Source organism: Manacus candei, unplaced genomic scaffold (assembly GCF_025592945.1).
Source record: "Manacus candei isolate 608988 ecotype Guabito, Panama unplaced genomic scaffold, ASM2559294v1 h1tg000025l, whole genome shotgun sequence".
Lineage (NCBI taxonomy): Eukaryota > Metazoa > Chordata > Aves > Passeriformes > Pipridae > Manacus > Manacus candei.
The window spans coordinates 7,806,760-7,826,053 of record NW_026138073.1 but is presented as its reverse complement, the minus strand read 5'-3'; the positions used below and the strand labels follow the sequence as shown (position 1 = coordinate 7,826,053).

Sequence of the window (19,294 nt, the reverse complement as noted above, 5' to 3'; positions counted from 1 at the left end):
ACACCCCTCTTATTAGCACCTCATTTAGGCTGCCTGCTAAAGGGCATTACCTCTATCAGCCTAGTTCTTAAAACTAGAAAGATTTCTTGCTGGGCTTGCAGCAGCCTGCAGCCTTGCTCTGTTTTCAGCAGTCAGGCAAAAGCATTTACAATTAACCTTTACTTCCACGTTAGTTGAATTTTACTCCTGCCTACCGAGGAGTATAATCTAAATGCTATTAAAATAGAGTATGACTTCATATTATGTGACATCTGGTGACTTCCAATTATCTGTGTTTTGCCTGCCTATGGTGAAAAGGCAATTACGTTCTTCTGGTAGGATTTGCAGCAGTTTCAGAAGATATGATAATGCAATACTGAACAAGGGCAAGGAATCACGTTGGTGAGGAAAGACTCACATAGGCTAAAAGTAGAAGTCAAGTGTGCATGTTTCAATCCTCAAAATCTGAAGCTGTTTATACTAATCCTTTGACATTATGTCCTGTTGGCAGGTATTGATCAGATACTGCCTGTTTGTTAGGAAACAGGAATAAGATAGAGAATCCTCTTCTGTATTTTTCTTCTATCATTCTGTCTAAACCAATTTATTCATCAAGTCTACACAGATTTGCACAAATTAGGTGTCTTTTGAAATACATTGGTACAGCGTCTATGCTCATTGTCTCCAGTACTTGCAGAAGCTCTAGATATTCATCTTCTATATGATACAATCATTTTAATGAGATGTCATGCAAGAAGTGAAGCAGAGTTACTCGGCCAGATCTCAGGATATTGACGAACGAACTTTAATTTCGTTCAAAAGCTGTGGCATAATGATTTCTTCTGTCGGTTACAACACATCCTATTCATTCATTCATCCACCCATCTTGACAATCCATATGCTAAAAAGTGCTTTCGTATGCAGTAACCCACCAGATTGTGACAATTCTGCAAATGATGTGACATGACACCCAACATGTTGAGGATTTTTTATTTTAAGATAGTTACCAAGAAATTTATTTCTGAAGCAAAGTATTACACTGAGCTTTGCAAACAGGGCTGTCCTGTAGTATTGAGAAACAGAGTGCATTTATCTGCAAACACTGATGACGGAGCACAGCGTTTACTTAGTTACCGTGGTGAAATGGCTCAGTGGGGTACTCCACATCTGATAATAGGTGCTTGCACAAAAGAGTCCTAAAAGTGTCTATGAGACCGTAATTACAGGCAGTAGTAAAATCCAAGCCATATGTGGCAATAAACACCATACTTCTGTGCTCTCATGTCTCAGACTGAAGACAAATGGAGTCCCACCCTGCAGTTAGAGGATCTCTGCTCTGTTTACTCATACCATGTAAAATGGATAAGCTATTTGTTTTGTTTACACGTTTTTCTGTACAGTAATTCTTTTTTCCAGTCAGTGATTGGTTTTGTTATCTGTTTAACACACAGCTGGCAAGAACAGCTCCAGCATGGCCACAAGACCTTCTCCTGGTAAAATGGAATGGATCATCCCACTCATTGTGGTCTCAGCACTGACCTTCGTGTGCCTCATTCTCCTCATCGCTGTGCTTGTCTACTGGAGGTGAGCCTGTTTCCTTATCATTGGAAACTGATTATGATTTAAAACACATTTCAGGTGGTGTTTTTAATGTGGCCCTGCGGTTTTTATTTTATTAGAAGTTATGGTGCTAGATGCATTAGATAACTCTCTGGGTGCTAGAACAGCTTTGTTGGATAACTGTTCAGCTGCCTTAAGTATTGATTTTTGTGTCATGAAAATGGGCTTGGTAGGGCTCCAGCAATGGTAGAGCCAGCTGTAATGGTGACAAATATTTTGACAATTAGTCCCTCCAAAATAGCTGTAAAAAGTTATCTCTTTCTTGGCCTTCAGGAAAAGCGGTTGTGGCAGAAAAGCCCAGTGAGACTGGCCTTGGTTCCATGGGTGTCTTTACCACAGACCTCCTGTGTAATCTTAAGCAGTTCTTTCCTTCCTTTGATTGCACTTCAAGAACGGGGACTAAGCTTGTTTCACATTCCATAGGGATGCTCTGAGTCAGAGTTCTTTAGCATTGGTGAGGTGTTCAGAAGTGTTGCCTGCAAGGTCTTGAAAGTAAAGATTGCCTCACACCAGTGGACATTGCTTCAATGGTGGAGATTAGGATTAGCATCAACAAATCCATCTCCATTTGATTTAGAGTAAATTAAAACCTGCAGCACCTGCTTAAGTCAGAACCAGAAGCCAAAGACACCTCATTTGTCTGGAAGTTAAAATTAACCAGGGATTAGTCACATACAAGGTATTTAGGAATTATTTGATTATGTGGGACACAGGAAAGTAGCTTTGATGAGAAATACCATCCCATTGATCATTATATTTGCAGAATCAATTTTAAAAGTACCAAGCCATTTTTCAGTGTACTCATTTCACTGACAATTAATTGGTCAAATTATTGAGGCTGAGAACATTTGAAATAATTAATAAATAGATGACAATAGCCTTGTGAAAATAATTTCTATTAACATTTGCAAATAATTAACATCCTTGCAGTAAGACACTGAATAAAATTGCACTGATACGTGAGCACAAGCTGAAAGTAAAAAGGTTCTGAAGATCCCCTTGTAGTATGCTGTGTTTCAATATGTATTTTCTTCATTTGAAAGACTAAACTTGGTCACATTCACACCAGGCAAGCCCTGGAAGGAGATGGTATATCCTGAAGCACTGTAATGAGGGGTTTGTGATTTTTAGCTCGTGTTGATACAAAATGCTCTTCTACAGAGAAAACGTTTTGAAATGCAGTGCTAACAGCTATTATCTAGAGGAATGTTGGTACCTCTCACTGTTTGCAAAACATTTCCATTTCTTTGCAATTTCACTAATGGATCGAGAGAAATAATTGCAAAATTAGTGTTTAATGTGCTCAACAGTGCCATCCCTGAGAAGATATTAAAGTTGGAATGTACTGGCTTAGTGACCAACAGTTAGAGACTAACTTTTGATAAACATTAGTTTCTGTTATAGATCATAATATTAGTCTAGTAAAATTAAGGTATGCTGATTAAAGTTAAATACTTTTATCTTCAAAATTCCTAACCATCCACCTCATAAACTTTTTATTTGCTTTGTAATAGCCAACACACACATAAATCAAGGAAGATAAGGGAACAAAGACTTTAGCTGAAACCAAATTACTTTTCCAGTAATGTGTTATTTTTGCATATGGACAATAATTGTTTATCTGCTCTCCATAGCATGCATCAATAGTTAACATTCATCAGCGGCTTTGGTAAAACTGTGAGTTTCTAATTAATACCACTGAGAGCAGTAGATCAGTTTATTTTCAAAAAATTGATACTAAAAAAGGTGGAGATTAAAAATTAGTATAGAATGAAAATAATGTCACGTAGCAGTCAAAGCTTTTTCATAAATATAAAGCGACAAATTGAGAAACAATAAACAAACTTGAGAGCACATGTGTACTAGCTTCAAAGTAAAGTGTATCTACCTTCTTAGTTCTGAGGACTTTTAACAAATACAGGGAGTGTGTTGAAAAAGTAAAGATGTGTTTTAGGATAAATCAACAAGCAACTAGAACACAGATTGTCCACAGTAACATTTTGCATTGTGCAAACCATGTCACTGGAGCGGCAACACAGCATTTCATGTGCCCTTTGCAGGGTGATTGCCTTTCCTTGGGAAAAAATAAAATGTTTATCTCTGTTAGTGTTTTAAAGTAAGGAAAAAAACAATTCACAAACACTGCAGAATCTAATTTAGAAGTTTGAAAGGAACAGTAATTTGGGTTTTCAGGAAGAAATACTTAGCTTAAAATGTAATGGGCAACAACATATGGAATAATTTGCTAAATAACGCCATCAAAGCAAATGGCATGAAAACGAGTTTGAGACAGATATTTCAGTAAGGGAAACATGGTATTGAAGTGCACAGCAGAGAAACACTTGATGAAAGGATAACCCTCAAGGGGACAGACATGCTGGACCACAGGGCCTTTTCTTGCACAGCAGTTCTTTGTTTTGGTGTGAGAAAAAGCATTACAAAATAAAACCCAGAGAACTAGAAAAAGCAGAAGAGACATAGTTACCCTTTGGCAAAACATTTTGAGGGTAAAACAAATGATATTTTCACTTTCGCATTTTTGAGCATTTGTGGAATTAGATGATTTGAGACCAGAGGTGACATAAGCAGAACAATGAAGCAGAGAGAAGCCTTCTGCTTGTTTCCCTCGCATCAGTGCCCTATTATCCAGGGATCAAAATAAGGAGTTAGGGAAGTTTCTTGTGAAGGTTTGGCAAAGAATTTATCTCTGTTTGGACTCCTTGTAGCTCATTCCATGATACAGCAAAGAAATAATTTTTGCGAAGATGACTTGCTGTAAGAAAGCTTCATTTTCTGTTCCCTTTATTTGAACAGGAGAGTGATAGGAAACAGTCATTGTTTGATGAAGCTTTTCCTTTTTTTATCTGTTGAGCTTCCATGCTGTGTTCATTAGAGACTCCTTGTAATTGAATATATTTGGAAATGATCTGTGCTGTTTCTGAACGAGACTACTTTTGCAGAGGTAATTTGCTGTTCTCAGTTCCTTTTCCATGTGGATCTTGGACAAATGGTGAAAGAATATGACTGATGTTGAAGAGAAAGGGTCACTTCCATCTTTTTCACATGGTGGCCATCTCAGTAATGAAAAGGGATGGGAACTTGCCGGCAAGCAGCAGCTCTGAATTACCTTTCTACTAAAGTTTCCTGAATTCAGTACTTTTAATGGCACTGCTGTGCAAAGAGGGATGTGTGATTTTTAAGTTGGTAGAGTGGAAAATAAACTAGGTCAGCATAATGAAGCTGCAAAAATTGCGGTGCCTTTTATCCCAAAAAAATGAGGAGAGCACAATCACAGGGTGACCAGGAGCCTTCAGATCCGCTGGGGCCGGGTGGCAGTTGGGCTCCGTGGGCAGGAGGGACAATGACAGCTGTAGTTTCAGTTGGCTTCTGTGCATCTTTGATTCCTCTTGAGGAAAAGCTGGCCTGGCTGATCCTTGAGCTGTCACGGGCATGATGAGGGGGACTGTTGCTCCCAGGACCTCTAGTGCTTGAAACTGATTTCTTTTAGCATCTAGTTGAGAATTTGAGTCTTAGCAGACAGAAAAGATGAGGAGACCAGATCCTTGTTTTACTCACCATATGGATTCACCATTCGCTTCCGCAGTGGCACAGTGGTACTTTTTCTGCTTCCTTTTCTTGCATATCAGTTCCTGAAATTGTGTGCTATAGGGACAACCACTGAGTATTCTCGAGAGCTGTTCACTGGGATTTTAGGATCTTTGCTGGAGCCCTGCTAGCTCATCTAGAGCCCGTTAAAATGTGGGCATTGAGAGGTACAGTTTCCCAAGCACATTATTCTTGCATTTCTGGGCATTTGTTTTGCATCTGTGATTTTATACCCAGACTCACTATCATGAGATCTTTCTGCAGTTCTTCAAGGTCAGTTTAAAATTTGACTTGGGTTGTCTTAAGTCTTTGCCACTGTTACTCTCACAGCCTTTTCTGCGAGCTCCGAGAACTGCAGAGTGTGTTTGGTAGTGACCTCCAAACTATTTAGGGATTGAGTGTGACTTCAGGTTTTTTGCAACAAGGCAAGTTCCTATAGTATGCTGAGCCGTAATATGGCTTGAAACATGTCTTTTCTAGAACTTCCACTACATTCTGTTGCCAATTGAACAAGTCCTGAGTATTGACACTTCAGGGTAAACCCAGGGTCAGTGTCACTTTCTTTTTCACAGAAGTGCAGGAGGGTGACTAGAGCTGGGAAATCAACTGAAATACTTTCATACACAATAAGTTCTGTCATTTTGGGGGGGAAAAAACATATTTTAGGTGGGAGTGGTGACCTTCCACTGTTTGTTTTCCATTCTGATTTTTAATCTAAACACTACAGTCCTACAGACTATGGTTTCAAAGGAAAAAAATAAGCAGAGAATATTAAGAAGCAATTAAGATTTTAGAGTTTAGCCAACAGCAACTTTTAAATGGGAACTAAATTATAGCCATTTCTCATTTTCAGCTAAGAGGAAGAAATTAATTCATGACTATAGCTGGAGAGTTTTCTTTTTCTTTCTTTTAAGCAGATACCATAATTCACCTTGAATTATTGCCACCATCAACATTGTGATCCTAAAGACAAAGCGGGAATATTGTATTGCATTTCTTATTAAATCAAGCTGTTTATACAGTGCTAATATGTTTACATTCAGGAGGGATTTTTGGAACAACACAGCTGCTGCCTTTCAAAGAGCAAGCAAGCTTGCGTTGCTTGTTTTATAGTCATGCATGTATACGAGACAGCTTGGGAAAAAGATGTCTTTAATTTTCCTTAGGCAAAACCCTGTAGAATTTAGTAGACAGTAAGAGTTTTCTTAGGTTTCCGTTAAGCATCCTGTCAAATTGAACAGAATCCTTGGGACACATCCTGTGACAGAGCCTTGTGCTTCTCTGGCAGTGCCTTTCTGTGCAGAAGAAATTACATTGAGCACCAGGAGATGCAGGTTCTTTTTCTGACTCAGTCATTGATTTTCTGTGTGACCCGGGGCCAAGTCATTTACGGGTGGAGAGTATTGTTGTTGAACTCAGTGGCAAAGACCTCACTGGGAGCAAGCTCAGGTGTTCAATATTTCAGCATCTGAGTTTTCTGACACTGGTAAAATAGCACTGAAGAAGGTTGGTCAGCCATATTTGTAAATCAACTTGTAATATAGAAATGAAAGCTTCAACATAAGCCAAAGAACTCTTGTATTTACCATTTCTAGTAACCATACCTTGGAAAACTACCTTTTGATGTTAAATTCCAGGGAACTTGCACAGCTCCTTAGCTAAGACAGTGTTAAAACTTAATTGGGGGGAAAAAAATAACTTGTGCCTGTAGCAGGTTGTAAAAAGTGCTGAAATTGTTATTCGAACCTATCTCTAGGTTTTATTTTATGAGTACACAATGTGTTGTTCATCTACTGTACTGATTGGAAAAGGAACATTGCAAATTTACAGACCATTGTAAAATTGTTTGCTTACAATGATAAAAGCTTCTTTCAGCTTACTCTGAAATATCTGTGACTCTGCTCATTTCTCACTCATGGAGGATGCTAGGTGGTAACATTATCTGAGACCCTGGGTGTTAATTTTAAGAATGCCTCGGGTGCAGTTGCATGAGTATTTATTCAGCAGCAGCAGTTCCTGTTGCATCCTCTGTTCCTGCTCTTGCTCTGCCCTCTGTGACCCCAATGCAAATGTTTGTACAACTGTGTGAGGAGCTGGATTGTGAAACAATCCATGGTAAAAAAAAAAAAGAAGAGAGGGGCTTTTGTGTCCTGATTTAAACCAGGTTAGCTCCCAGTCTGGTTCGTGTAGTAACCAGACAGAGCTGGACCAGCCAAACTGAGGGACCAGCACGAGGCAGGAATGAAGAGGATGGATGGGGATGTTCACTCCGACACTACCCTCAGTGATGCCTGAGGATCATGTCAAGGTGCTTGTGCTCAGCTTAGGGATGGCTGTGCCCCAGAGCACAACTCGTGTCATCACAGACAGAGAAGAGAATTAACCAACAAGGGCCAGAGACCTCCTAAGCCGAAAACGGGCAACACCACAGGGACACGAGGAGAAACATGGAGGTGAGTGGCATACCTGAAACTTCTTCCAGCTTCAGTCTCATTTTTAGTGCCCAGATGTGCCCTGCTCATACTGAACAGGGCATGCCTTTGTTTTCCTCTGGGAATGGCCACATCTAGTCCCCCATAATGACAAACAGCCTCAGGTGGATGGAAACAGGGCAGATCACTGGCTTGCAAGTGGGGTGCAGCCCAGCCTGATTCAGAGTCTTCTGATGTCCCTGTCTCAACCCAGACAATGCAGGAAAAGCACTTCAGCTCTTATTGCAGAAGATCCAAGTTTTATGTGATTTTGACAGTGCCAGAGGTAAAGGTACTGAATCTTGGGCCCTTTTGTGTTCTGTCTCTCAAAGTGCTGTTCATTTTCATTAAAAGAGAGCAGGCCTGTGATCAGCTCCCTCTTATCCCACACAGGGAACTGAGCTCATCCTTTGTGCTGACTCAGGCAGCTCACTTTCAAGCCCGAAGCTTAGGGCAGCTGCCACTTGCTTGTTCTATCTGTTGGTATCGTACTTTGAGCGCTCATCATTCTTCAATTACGAGGAAAATCAATATGAAAACTCCTCTGACGGAATCTGTGCTCTTTCATCCAGCAACATACAGCCTGGGGCAAGGGGCAGAGCCCACAGGTAGATCCACTCAGACCAAATCCTGGTGATTCACTGCTGTTCCTCCCGTTGTCGGATCATGAGGTTTTACCGTCTCCTCTTGCAGGGAGCAGAGCCTGGCTGTTCCCAAGGGTGGTGGGACATGGGGTTGGCTCCCTGCTGGAAAGGCTGAGGCAGGGGAGCTCAGGACCTGCACCCGCAGCCATCCCTTCCCGACTGCTTGCTCATAACCATTTCCCAAATGGCTACTTCAGGGCCTTTTTGAAATCACAGGAGTTGTCAGTTGTTATAGTAACGGACCCCCTGCTGCTGAATTGGCCCCGAGATGCCCATTTGGGCTTTTGAACAGACTAACTCATGCTCATTAGATAAAAAAGAGAGAGAGACAGATTTGCAGATGGAAAGTTGCTTTTTAAGCATGCTGGATGATCTGTTAAGAGCTTGACTGTGGAAGGGGGCATGTTCTCTCATTATATGCCTGTTACTTTTACTCTTTTTTAATTAACGCTAGTTTCACTTTTATCGCAAACCAGAATTCTGCCAGATTCCCCTTTCCTCTCTGGTGAGGCTGGTAGTGAGTTGCTGCTTTACAAACCAATGTATTTTGTCTTGGAAAGGGAAAAGAACTTGGAGAAGCTTAAATGCAGATCAGTGGTGATTTCCAGAACTATCAGGATGTTGAGAAAGCTCAGAAAACAGTACTTTTAATACTAATTATAGAACATCAGGAGCAAAATCAAAAATCAGTAAGCACGTTCTGACCCAGGAATGTCCCCTTCCAAGATTAGGACAGTCTAGATTTTGCTTCAGGTTTAAACCTGAGCCATCCCACTGATGTTAACAAGAGTGTTAACTTCTGAATAACTTCTGTCAGCTCCATCAGACCTTGCCCTTGTAAATTTGAGTTCAGGTGACTGAAGAACCTGCAGCATCTTAGAGGATCTCTCAAGGATATGCAATTGCCATAACAGTTGCAAATACAGGTATTTGAAGCCAACTTCTTCCTGTGTCACATATGCCCAGCCTTCGTCTGAATTTCAAGAATCAAGTGTTCTCCTCTCAGCTGTCCTGTCAGTGAAAAGCAAATCCAGGTTTATAGCAGCCTGGTGTATCTCCAGGTGTAAATAAGAGAGGACTCTGGTTGGTTTTATATGATATACCTTTTCTACAGGGAAGATTGTTGGATCAGGTGGGCAGGCAGGGCTGTTAGCAGAGAGGGAAGGGAGGTGCTCTAGTACGTGAAAGGGGTCTGCAAGGAATACGTGACCTTATGGACCCGTTGTGCTGGGAATGAGGGGCCTTTGGCTTTAATTGCAGCAAGAGGGAAATTTAGGTTAGGCATTAGAGACAGCTTCATGATAGGAAAGACAATAAAGTAGTGGCCTATAGAATTTTCCATCACTTCTAGGTTCCAAAACAAAGTTAAGCAGCTCCAGTCAGGAGCACCACAGGAGTCTGATCCTGCACAGGAGCTTCCAGGCCTGTTCTCCACAACTCTGCGGGGGGAGTTTTAAAGGACACATGTAAGTGTAGAAAAAGAGGAGAGATGGTGCAGTGTGATAAATTGTCCTGTAAATCACAGGCTAGAGCCTGAAAAAGCATTTGAAATACACAGTTTAAATGCATCATGTTTGAAGTGGATAATGTGAAGCTGATAAAAGAGCACGTCTAAGATTTGGGGGGGGAGCAAGGGAGGGTACTAGCTTTGGAGAGAGTGAAAGGAAGATACAACTGGGCAGGAAAGAAACTGCAAAGGCAGCTTGCAGAGGACAACTGTGTCAGGAGACCCACAGGTTGGTGGAAAAAAATCTGTTTGGAGTTTTGTTCCATCTGTTCTCCTACAGCAGGGAGCCTAAAAGTAGGGAAGAGTTAAGAGTACAACAATGATTTGCAGTTTAAAAACAAAACAGAGGAGATGGGGTTGGTGTAGCTGCAGTTTGTTGCCCCCATTGCGTGTTAGCTAAGGCACCATCCAAACTGCTCCTGTCAGTATTGCCCCGTTGGCAGCAGTGAGTGCCACTCTGAGGCAAAGATCCTTTGACTAAACACCCAGGGTGGCTGAATCAAGACATCCCTGGAGAGACTGGATGTATTTTCATGCACAGGAGATAGAGAGTGGTGATTGTTTGAAGAACCAAAATTTCACAGCTGTGAAACCACCCATCTCAGCGCTGGCAATCCTGGTGCCTGCTGGATTGTGATTATTTTAACAGTGCCTTTAAATGAGAACTCTTACTCTAAAAGTGTTTGTAGCATGTGGGTCAGTTGTGTAAACATCTTTCTGCAGGCACTTTTATGGATGTGGCCATTGAACTCAGTGGGAGCCCAGATCAGCATCACCTTTATTTTAAAAGATAATGTCAAGCATGCAATCATGAGCCAAACAACAGGAGAATACGTGCTTCAGGTGTGGAAGACTAGAATTCAAAATATCATCTTGGTGACCTTGAAAACTCCCAAAACCAAAAAGTACACTTTTTATTTTTAGTTTGTTAAAAGACGTGTCCCATAGGAGCTGAGACGTTGGTGCTGTGCTTTGCCCACAGGCCCACCCCTAAGGAGCTGGAGTTTGCGCAAAAGTATTGGCAGCAAGTTGGAAAACTGCTGTTGACACCTCTCATCCCTACTTTGTTTAGTGGTGTAGCCAAATTTTCCCAACATTTACAGAAATACTTTCTTCTGCAGAGAGAGCAGAGGAGAACAGGCAAGGGCAGCTGAGGTCAGGCAAGGAGGGATCTGCAGCACGGCTGCAATTGATCTTTGTGTTTCGTTTCTGTGGAACTAATTAAATGGATTAATTGCAGACATATTTTTTCTGGAAATACCTTCCCCAGTGCTGGTGTAATGGTGAGATCTGGAAAAAAAAAAAAGAGCAACATTTTATCTGTGCAGTTACTGGATTAAAGGTAGTGGTTTATAATTCATAAGTTTGAATAAGTTTTAAATATCAAAATATTCTAATTAAGCTCCACTAAGAACAGGTTGGTAGGTGCTGAGAAATAGTGTGCTATGAGGAGTGTGGCTTTTTTCATAACTACAGTGGCAGAGGATGCCAGGCTGGAGGATACCACTGGCTTCTCGTAATCATCTATTAATTGTTTTGTAAGCTACTGTACAGGAAACTGGTATACAACTTTAAAATTTTTGAGCTCTGACTTTTAAAGATCTGAGAGGTATTTTAAAAGATAAACAAATTTCACAAATGCCTTTTGTGAAATTAAATCACTTTACAAAAGAAAAAAAGACTCTTTCTTAAGAAAATGGATGCATTCTTTTTCTGTTCCCCTTCTCAGTTCAAAGAAACAATTTGTTTACTTGTTGTCATTTGATCTGTTGCTAGTTTATGTTTTCTATTGATCTGTTGCTAGTTAATATATTTTCTAATATCCTTAGTATGTAAGAGTATGTGTTAAAGTGTATACAGGTATCTCTGGAGTAGTTTCGCTCTCATAAGTTGATAGGTTCAGAGCTAGAGGAATGTCTCGGACAAACTGAATGAAATATCCTATAATACAACTAGATGTACCCTGAGGGAACAGTATACCTCTGCTGTGAAACTGTGAATTAACCACAGCAACCAGATAAATTATATTTTTTCTCTCTCCTTGTAACCATAAAATATAGCTATTGAAGGGCCCTGTGCTGTCCTAAGTCCCACAGCAGCATTTGGACTAACATTAGCACCAGCTATTTCACAGCAGAATGTGGTCTGAGTGTAAAATTATAGGGTAAGAATATTAAATCAATTCAGCAGTCTTAACTGCTTGGATAAATACTGGGAATCTGCAGACTAGTAAAACAATAGCAAACAGTGGTGGACTTCATTTTACTGTCCTTAAAACCCGTGCAATTTAGGGAAAACTTACACACAGCAATGCACAGCACTGCATTGGACTTGAGGCTGGGATGGTGAATCCCTGTGGATGGGGGTTTCTCCAAGTCACGTGTAAAGGGATGTCTTTCCTTTTGCATAGGCATGAGGCTGATGATCCAGGGGCTCCTCAGTGTTGGCAAATCCCTCACTAGTAGTGACTGGAGATAGGAAATGGAGTTTTCCCCTGGTGGTGGATATTTGGTGTAAATGTGGGGTTTGAATGGGAGTGAGAGCACAGCCCTCTGCAAAGCAGGGAGAGGAATGGCATCTCCTGAACCCCTTGCTGGAAGTTCCCAGTGAATGTTAGGAAGAGACAGTCCTCATACCTTCCATATTATTTTAATTTTGTTTTGCTTTTTAATAAAAGCTCGGGACATAAATGTACCAGAACGGTTTGTCTCCTCCCAATCATACAGCTCCTTATTTTTGAAGCATTCAGGTGCTATTTCAATCAGGGAGTAAATGGGTTGGATTTGCAGAGTCGGAAAAGCAAACTGCAAATGCTGGTTTTGTCAGTTAAGGTTGAGTCTGGGCTTCTTATCCACAGAACCAACATTTACACAACAGGAAAAAAAGATTCTCCTGGTTCTGATGTCATTACAGGCTTCATACTCATTTGAATGAACTGATTTTTCACCACCTTCCTTGCTGTTATAGGTAGAAACAAGCCTTTTAACTTAGAAGGGCTTTTCCTGCAATCTGTTTATTCTTCAGCAAGCTTTTCTGTAGGCTTTGCATGACAGAAGTTGAAGTCATGTTTTCTGCTAATACCTGGTCTCCCTATAACTACACAATTGTCCTCTGCCCTTGCTGTCTAATTTTGGGGACCAGGAAGGGGAAGGCAGAGAATGATTAACAGCCTATTGAGCATCAAGGACATTTACTTGGTTTACATCTGTCAGAGTTACTGTGGACATGTTTGTGATATTGAAGAATGTATAAACTTTATATTTATCAACAATAATTCCTTATTAGAAAAAAATCTAGTCTTAATTAATAATTAAATCACACCATTTGCATGCACAAATCACCATAGTTTGACTTGGGTGCTATTTAATACTGAATCTATCTAGGCAAAGCAATTTCATCTCTGTGGAGATCAATCCTAAAGAATAAAAAAGATGAAAAGATTTTTAAAACAATTTGAGCTAAGAAGGTATTCTCTTTTTTTTTTCCTGAGACTATGGAATTAAAATTTCTGCTTTCTAAAGGAAAATGTAGTCATTAGGAAATTTGCAAATGGAAATTAGCCTGTGTCAGTCTTCATTTTTATTTATGTCATTAAATGCAGTCTTTAATTAGCATATATATTATTCATGTTTCAATATAAGCCATTTTATAAGTCCAAGTTCAAATATAAAAATCAAAATGGGCTTGATGCACCCTATTGTTCACATGCAAAGCAGTTAACATAGATGTAAAGATATGAGGTGAATTGAAACATTCATATTTCATAAGGATGCAGTCTACATTTTCTGAAATTATGGCTTGAACTCTTATTTTTAACTTTTTCTCATTTGCATACATATTAGTCCCTGTTTAAATGATGTGTTAATTCTATTCATTAGACTTCAGTGAATGTTACTCTCCTGATAATCAAGCACAGGTCCCTGGGAAAGCAAATTATGGACTTCTGTGTTGCAAACTCCATTGTAAATGTGACATTTATCACTGCAAAGCCAACTCCTGTGGAGCACTTGGCTGCAGTCAGGAGGGCAGAAGCCTTTTTCTTCTGCTTATGGTAATGATTGTCACCTGTGAATAAGGAGCTGGCACCAGCTCCCTGATGGCTCTTCAGAAATGGTTGGGCACTTCACAACTGCTTCACAGTCTTGATGGTAAAAATGCCAGTTCAGCTCTTTGGGGGAGAAAGAATAATTTGACTCAGGTCCTCACACAAACAGCTTTAAGAAAATGGATGATCAGGAATCTTCTGTTCCATATAACCCAGTGGTGGAGACAAGGATGGGGAACCTACGTGGGCTCTGCAGCTCTCTGGAGTGTATTTGGCTGTCAGAGCAGGAGCCTGTAGGCTTGGTGTTGCTGCCTTCCAGATATTCCTGTGCTTCAAGTTCTGCAAGGAGAGTAGCCCTGAAAGCAAAAGCACCAAGGTTGCAGCAGTGTAACCTTTCTCTGGTTTTCTGAGCCAGACGCTGTAGCAAATGTGGGAACAATCTGTGGGAAGAAGAGGGGCAGCAAACAGTATTGGAGTTAGGGGTCTGCTGTTGCATAGTGATTTACCAGGCTCTGTCAATTCATCTCTTTAATTCTAGGTATAAAAGCATTGTTATCCCAGTCGTAACCTCGAGGTGATAAGTTCAAAAGGTTTTATGTTGAGAGGGTAAACCCTGAGTGGTGCCACCCAGGGAGTTTCCATGTGTGCTCTGATTAATAAAAAGTTATTGGGAAGAAGAAAGATTTTATATGGCATCTCTGTGAGGAAAGGCTTGACAGTTTAGGTTCCATCTGTTTTTTTGCAGAGCCTGGACCTTTACAAAAGCAGCACTGATGTACAGTAGGGAATCAGTTTAGCTCCTTGTGGTAGCAGAAGGTTAGAGTTCAACGTTCCCTGTTTTTGTTAGCCACAGAGCTACATGGAACAAGTTCCCTGTTGTATAGTTTAAAGGTATAGGTGGAGACCACTACTACCTGTTGTCCCTGCAGCATAGTTTTATTTGAGGTGCACAGAATAAGAGAGCAGAAGAGAAGAAATCACTGTATTTGATAGACATTGTCAGCAGCTACTTCGTCTCACCATGTCTGAATGTATAATCTCACTCTGAGGAGCATTCTGCATGAGAAGCAGCTGGACACTGCTGAGCAGAGAAGAAATGCTCCCATTTCATGAGCTTTGGAGATAACCCAAGCTGCAGCTGGGCCCATGGGGAAATAAGTCTGTGTTTTAGTCAGACTGTGATTGTGGTGAGTGGCAGTGCTGTCTATAGCATCTGAGCTTGCACTTGGATATCCTCTCTTTCCCTAGCAATGCTTCCTGGTACTGAAGGTTTGCAAGAGAATCCCTGAGCTTTACATCAGATTTTTTTTAAACACTTAAACCACCTTCAGCCCACTGCTCCATCACTCTGTGGACAGTGAGCATGGGGTCCAGTGGGGCTTCTGCACTCTCATGCTGGGACAGGCTGTGCTAATTCCATGTGTGATGAGCACAGAGAATCATGCTGAGGAGAAGGGGCTTTAAACTAACCTTAGCCCAGGGCTTAAGGTTATCCACAGTTCTCAGTTTTCTGGTTTTGGTTTGGTTTGGTTTTTTTTATAAGCCTGGAAAGTAGGCAGCTCAGCTAATGGGGAGATTAGGCATGGGATGAACATTTCCATTCTATTCCTTCTTCCAGCATTTTTTTCCCTTGGTGTACCAGATACAGCAACTGCCCATCCCAGAGAGAGATGTATTGGCAACCTCACTCCTCTTTTTGTTCTGGTGACTGGATTAACTCTGACATTGTCATTGTTCTCTAACAACTTTTTTGTATTTACTGAGCTTTCTGCAAAAGAGGAATTAAATTCATATGGGTTGGGTGTTTTCTGTTACAGCTCATGTTCTGTTTTGACCTTCCTGGCTTCACATATTTTCCCCTTTTAAAGTTACTAGCTGTGTCTGAGATCTTAACATCAGTGGGCTATTTTGTGGAAATGAATATTAATGAGATGGCTGCTGATAGCACTGTATGGGTAGAAACAAATGCTTTTATAATAAATGGAATTTAATATTAATTGAGTGGTTTGGAGTTAAAGCAGAATATAAAGTGACAAGCTCATGGCACAGCAAACTGCCCTTTGCAGGAATCCAATTAGAAGAGTGAGCAGCAAATTCTAAGCAAACTTGCTATAATCACATGGGGGCAATACAAGAGTGGAGCATAATTTGGAGCCTGGGACCTGTCCCCTTGAACGTCTCATAATTTCCATGAATCAACATTTAGTTACTATGTGGTGCCAAGTCTGCATTATTCAGCTTTTTCCTGGCAATGCTGCATCCCATTGCTCCAGTCAAACCGGAGGGAGACAGTATGTTTTGCAATAAAAGGGCACATCAATTAAATGCACTGTGTTCTGCTACACGTCTGTTGGAGAAAAGTGACTCATTTGTTAGCCTGATGAAATTACTTTGCATTGAAAATCTTGTGCTGATGTTACAGGGTTTTGCCTGATCACTTGAAGCTGTTACCTTTGCCATTTCCTCAATGAGAATATCAAGATTTGTTCCCTTTCCAAATTGCAGTGTTTGTTCATGACTTGGAAAAATAGATGATTTGCTGAGATGTGCTGTAGATAAATAGTTACATCCTGCCTCGAGTAACCAAGTGCAGTTGTCACAGATATATCTTGTGTATAACAAGTGATGTAAAGTATGCATTGGGTTTGAACTATTCAAAAATAATTTCTCTAAATATTATGTATTGTTTTCATCTGGCAGATGGAGTTGCAGAAGCTGCCATAACAAGAGTTTGTTTGTTGCATTTCAGACAACCTGGATATTGTGTGAAATTAGCTCAGAAAGCCTCTAAAAGGAGGGCACAGGATGTAAAGTGAGGGTGTAGGAGTGATAGCTGGGGCAGTGCTTCCAGGCTGATGGAGAAGCATGTGGAAAAAAAAAAAAAAAACAACAAGGAGCAAGTCAATTTATCCATTCTGTCAAAATGGCTACGATCAGCCAGGAGGCAAATGAATAAACGGATCAACAAGTATTTCACACTTGTGTGTTCTCGACAGGAAATCACAGATCTGAAACCAAATGTCTGGGACAAAACTACCAGAAATAGTGGCAAAATACTCTGCTGTTTAGTCTGCCTTTTAAACATTTTTAGCTCACAAAACTCCCTGAATTAAAGCACTAGAATAAAACAAGAACTTGTTACTACCGTTCCCAGCTATGAGCAGAGATGAAAATATTTTGGGTGGACTTGACAGCAGGGCTTTAGTCCCCACTGGAATCTCCCCTCACCTGCACACCTGGACATGGTGATGGCTGCTGTCTTTCCTCCTGCCAAGCTCACAGTCTGATTGCTGCACTGATGGCAGCCAAAGCAGCACCACAGATCGCATCAGAGCAGGGAAATGAAATGCATGAATACAGCAGGAGGAAAATGGATGTGACTTGCCAGAGGTGTCAGGGCTGAACAGTTCACCCAGGAGATCTACGTTCCTCGAGGACAGTGTGTGTGCCTGTGCAGCCACGTACCTTCATGAGCTTCAAGGAAAGGAAATGCAGAGCCAAGAGCGTGTGTTTAATTACGTGTCTCCTTCTGAGCAAGTGTCTGCTGGATCCAGGCACGTTTCTTCATACTTTAGGAGGCATTCATGTGTTCTTCCTAAGATGTGAACTGCAGTTCTTGTGGGCTTTTTTCTCTCCTTTTCCCCAGTTCCACATTTATCATTTATAACCTACAGTGAAAGGTTATAAAGAGCTTAATAAAAGGTAGATTAAAGTAGATCAAATAAAGAGAACGGTCCATAAATAGAAAATATATTAAACTGTATCTGGTGTTAAGGGCTCTAATAATTAACGTGGGTTGACTGAATTTCTCCCGTTTTGCTTATCTGCAATGAACTTTTATATCAAAATGTTCTGCTCCTGTGATTAGCAGCTGTTTCCACACACTGATTAAAACAACAGGAAAGCAAAGTTTTTTTGCCTGAGTGCATACTTACTGAAAAAGAGTTTGTCATGAGGATGAAAGCAGTCTCTAGTTTTCTGTTTCTAATTTTCAAAATAATTTCAACTGATTTTTTAAAAGCAAAATCTCTTCTATGTCTGTTACTTTATGATTTTTCAATTCTTGACTCTTTTATATAATTGGGCGCCTGCTAATAGACATTGTGGTAATTTTTTTGATATGCCTCATACTTCGAATCCTTTTTGTGTAAGAAATGTGTATTTCCTTGGCACTAAAGTTCAAGAAGCTTTGAATGGGTTATGGGCGTGAAACTTCAAAGTGTCCTTTTTTAATAAATATTTTGAAAAAGGAACTCTTCCTCACTTCATTTCACGCACTGTCAGGATCATCCCTCTAGTCTCCTCTGCCTCATGGTGTGGTGGATTCTACCTCCATTACTTGCTTATAACTCTAGATTTTTTCTTATGGCTTATTTGGTCTGTGGAGATGGTAGTTTAAAACATATGTTGTTTTTATTTTCTGTGCTTCTTTATTATGCCTGTGTATGCTTAATGCTGCTGTCTGCTTTTTTGGTATTAATAAGATTTTTCTTGTAGTTTAATTATCTCGGGATTTGTTTATATTGTTGTTGTTGATGCTATTTATTTTTTTAGAAACGTTCTCACAGAAAATACAGCAGTTTAATGCAACTGCTACTGGAAGGGTCCTACTGATGCAGGGGCTTTTTATTGTGATACATTAATTGCCGTGGGTCTGTGGTGTCTGGTGAAGAGAGCCCAGTGGATTTGTTCCCACCACACTGACTGCTCGACTTAACCAGAGCCCCACTTCAGCAAATACAGCTTTACTTCTCTGCAGCACAGCTCTGTTAGTGCAGAGCAGTGCAGAGCTGTGCCCAGGGTAGTTATCCCAGCAGAAAAGGAGTGCCTGCACATCTCCTGGCATCCGACTCGGGGATTTTTCCAGAGCTCGTTGGGGTTGTGTTCCACATACCACAGCAGAATACACAGCGTGGTATTTCTCAGTGGTTTGGTTCAGTGGATGGCAGTTTATTGTCCCCACAGTTGTGTTTCCTTGTCACATTTGTTAACCTTTGAATGCAAGAAACTCATTAAAGCAATTCCTCAGACACACATACTCCAGGCTTCCCCAGAGCTCTCGAGTCAGTACCAGATTAGCAGCAGCGACAGCAAGAAGCAAATCTCCAAATGGGTTGATTGATAGCGAGATTAATGATCCTCAAGACTTCTGTCCAGGTTTATTATTTGGCGGCTTACAAATCTTTGCTTTCAGGGAAATGGGTGGGGAGGAAGGACCAGCTGGCTGCCACCCGGTCTGTCTGTATTAGCGTGATGAGGTGATGTACATAGCCCTGTCAGAGCACTAGCATTAAGTAGTGTATTTTCAGTGTTCTCATTATCTACCAGGTACTAAATGATTTGCTTCTCTGCTCTTGGCACCAGCTGCTCATTTCTTTTCCTTTGTGCTGTGCTTCCAGAGATGTAATGCCATTTCTAATTG

General features: G+C 40.7%; 1 protein-coding gene across 1 annotated transcript in view; it reads left to right on the top strand.

The window, feature by feature from the left end:
• The window catches only part of PTPRG (protein tyrosine phosphatase receptor type G), a 397,672-nt gene that overhangs the window by 327,737 nt on the left and 50,641 nt on the right, over nt 1-19,294 (top strand). Inside the window, exon 13 of the mRNA XM_051788769.1 lies at nt 1,431-1,563. Within this exon, the coding sequence (XP_051644729.1) occupies nt 1,431-1,563 (133 nt within the window). The remainder of the gene's footprint in view (nt 1-1,430; nt 1,564-19,294) is intronic.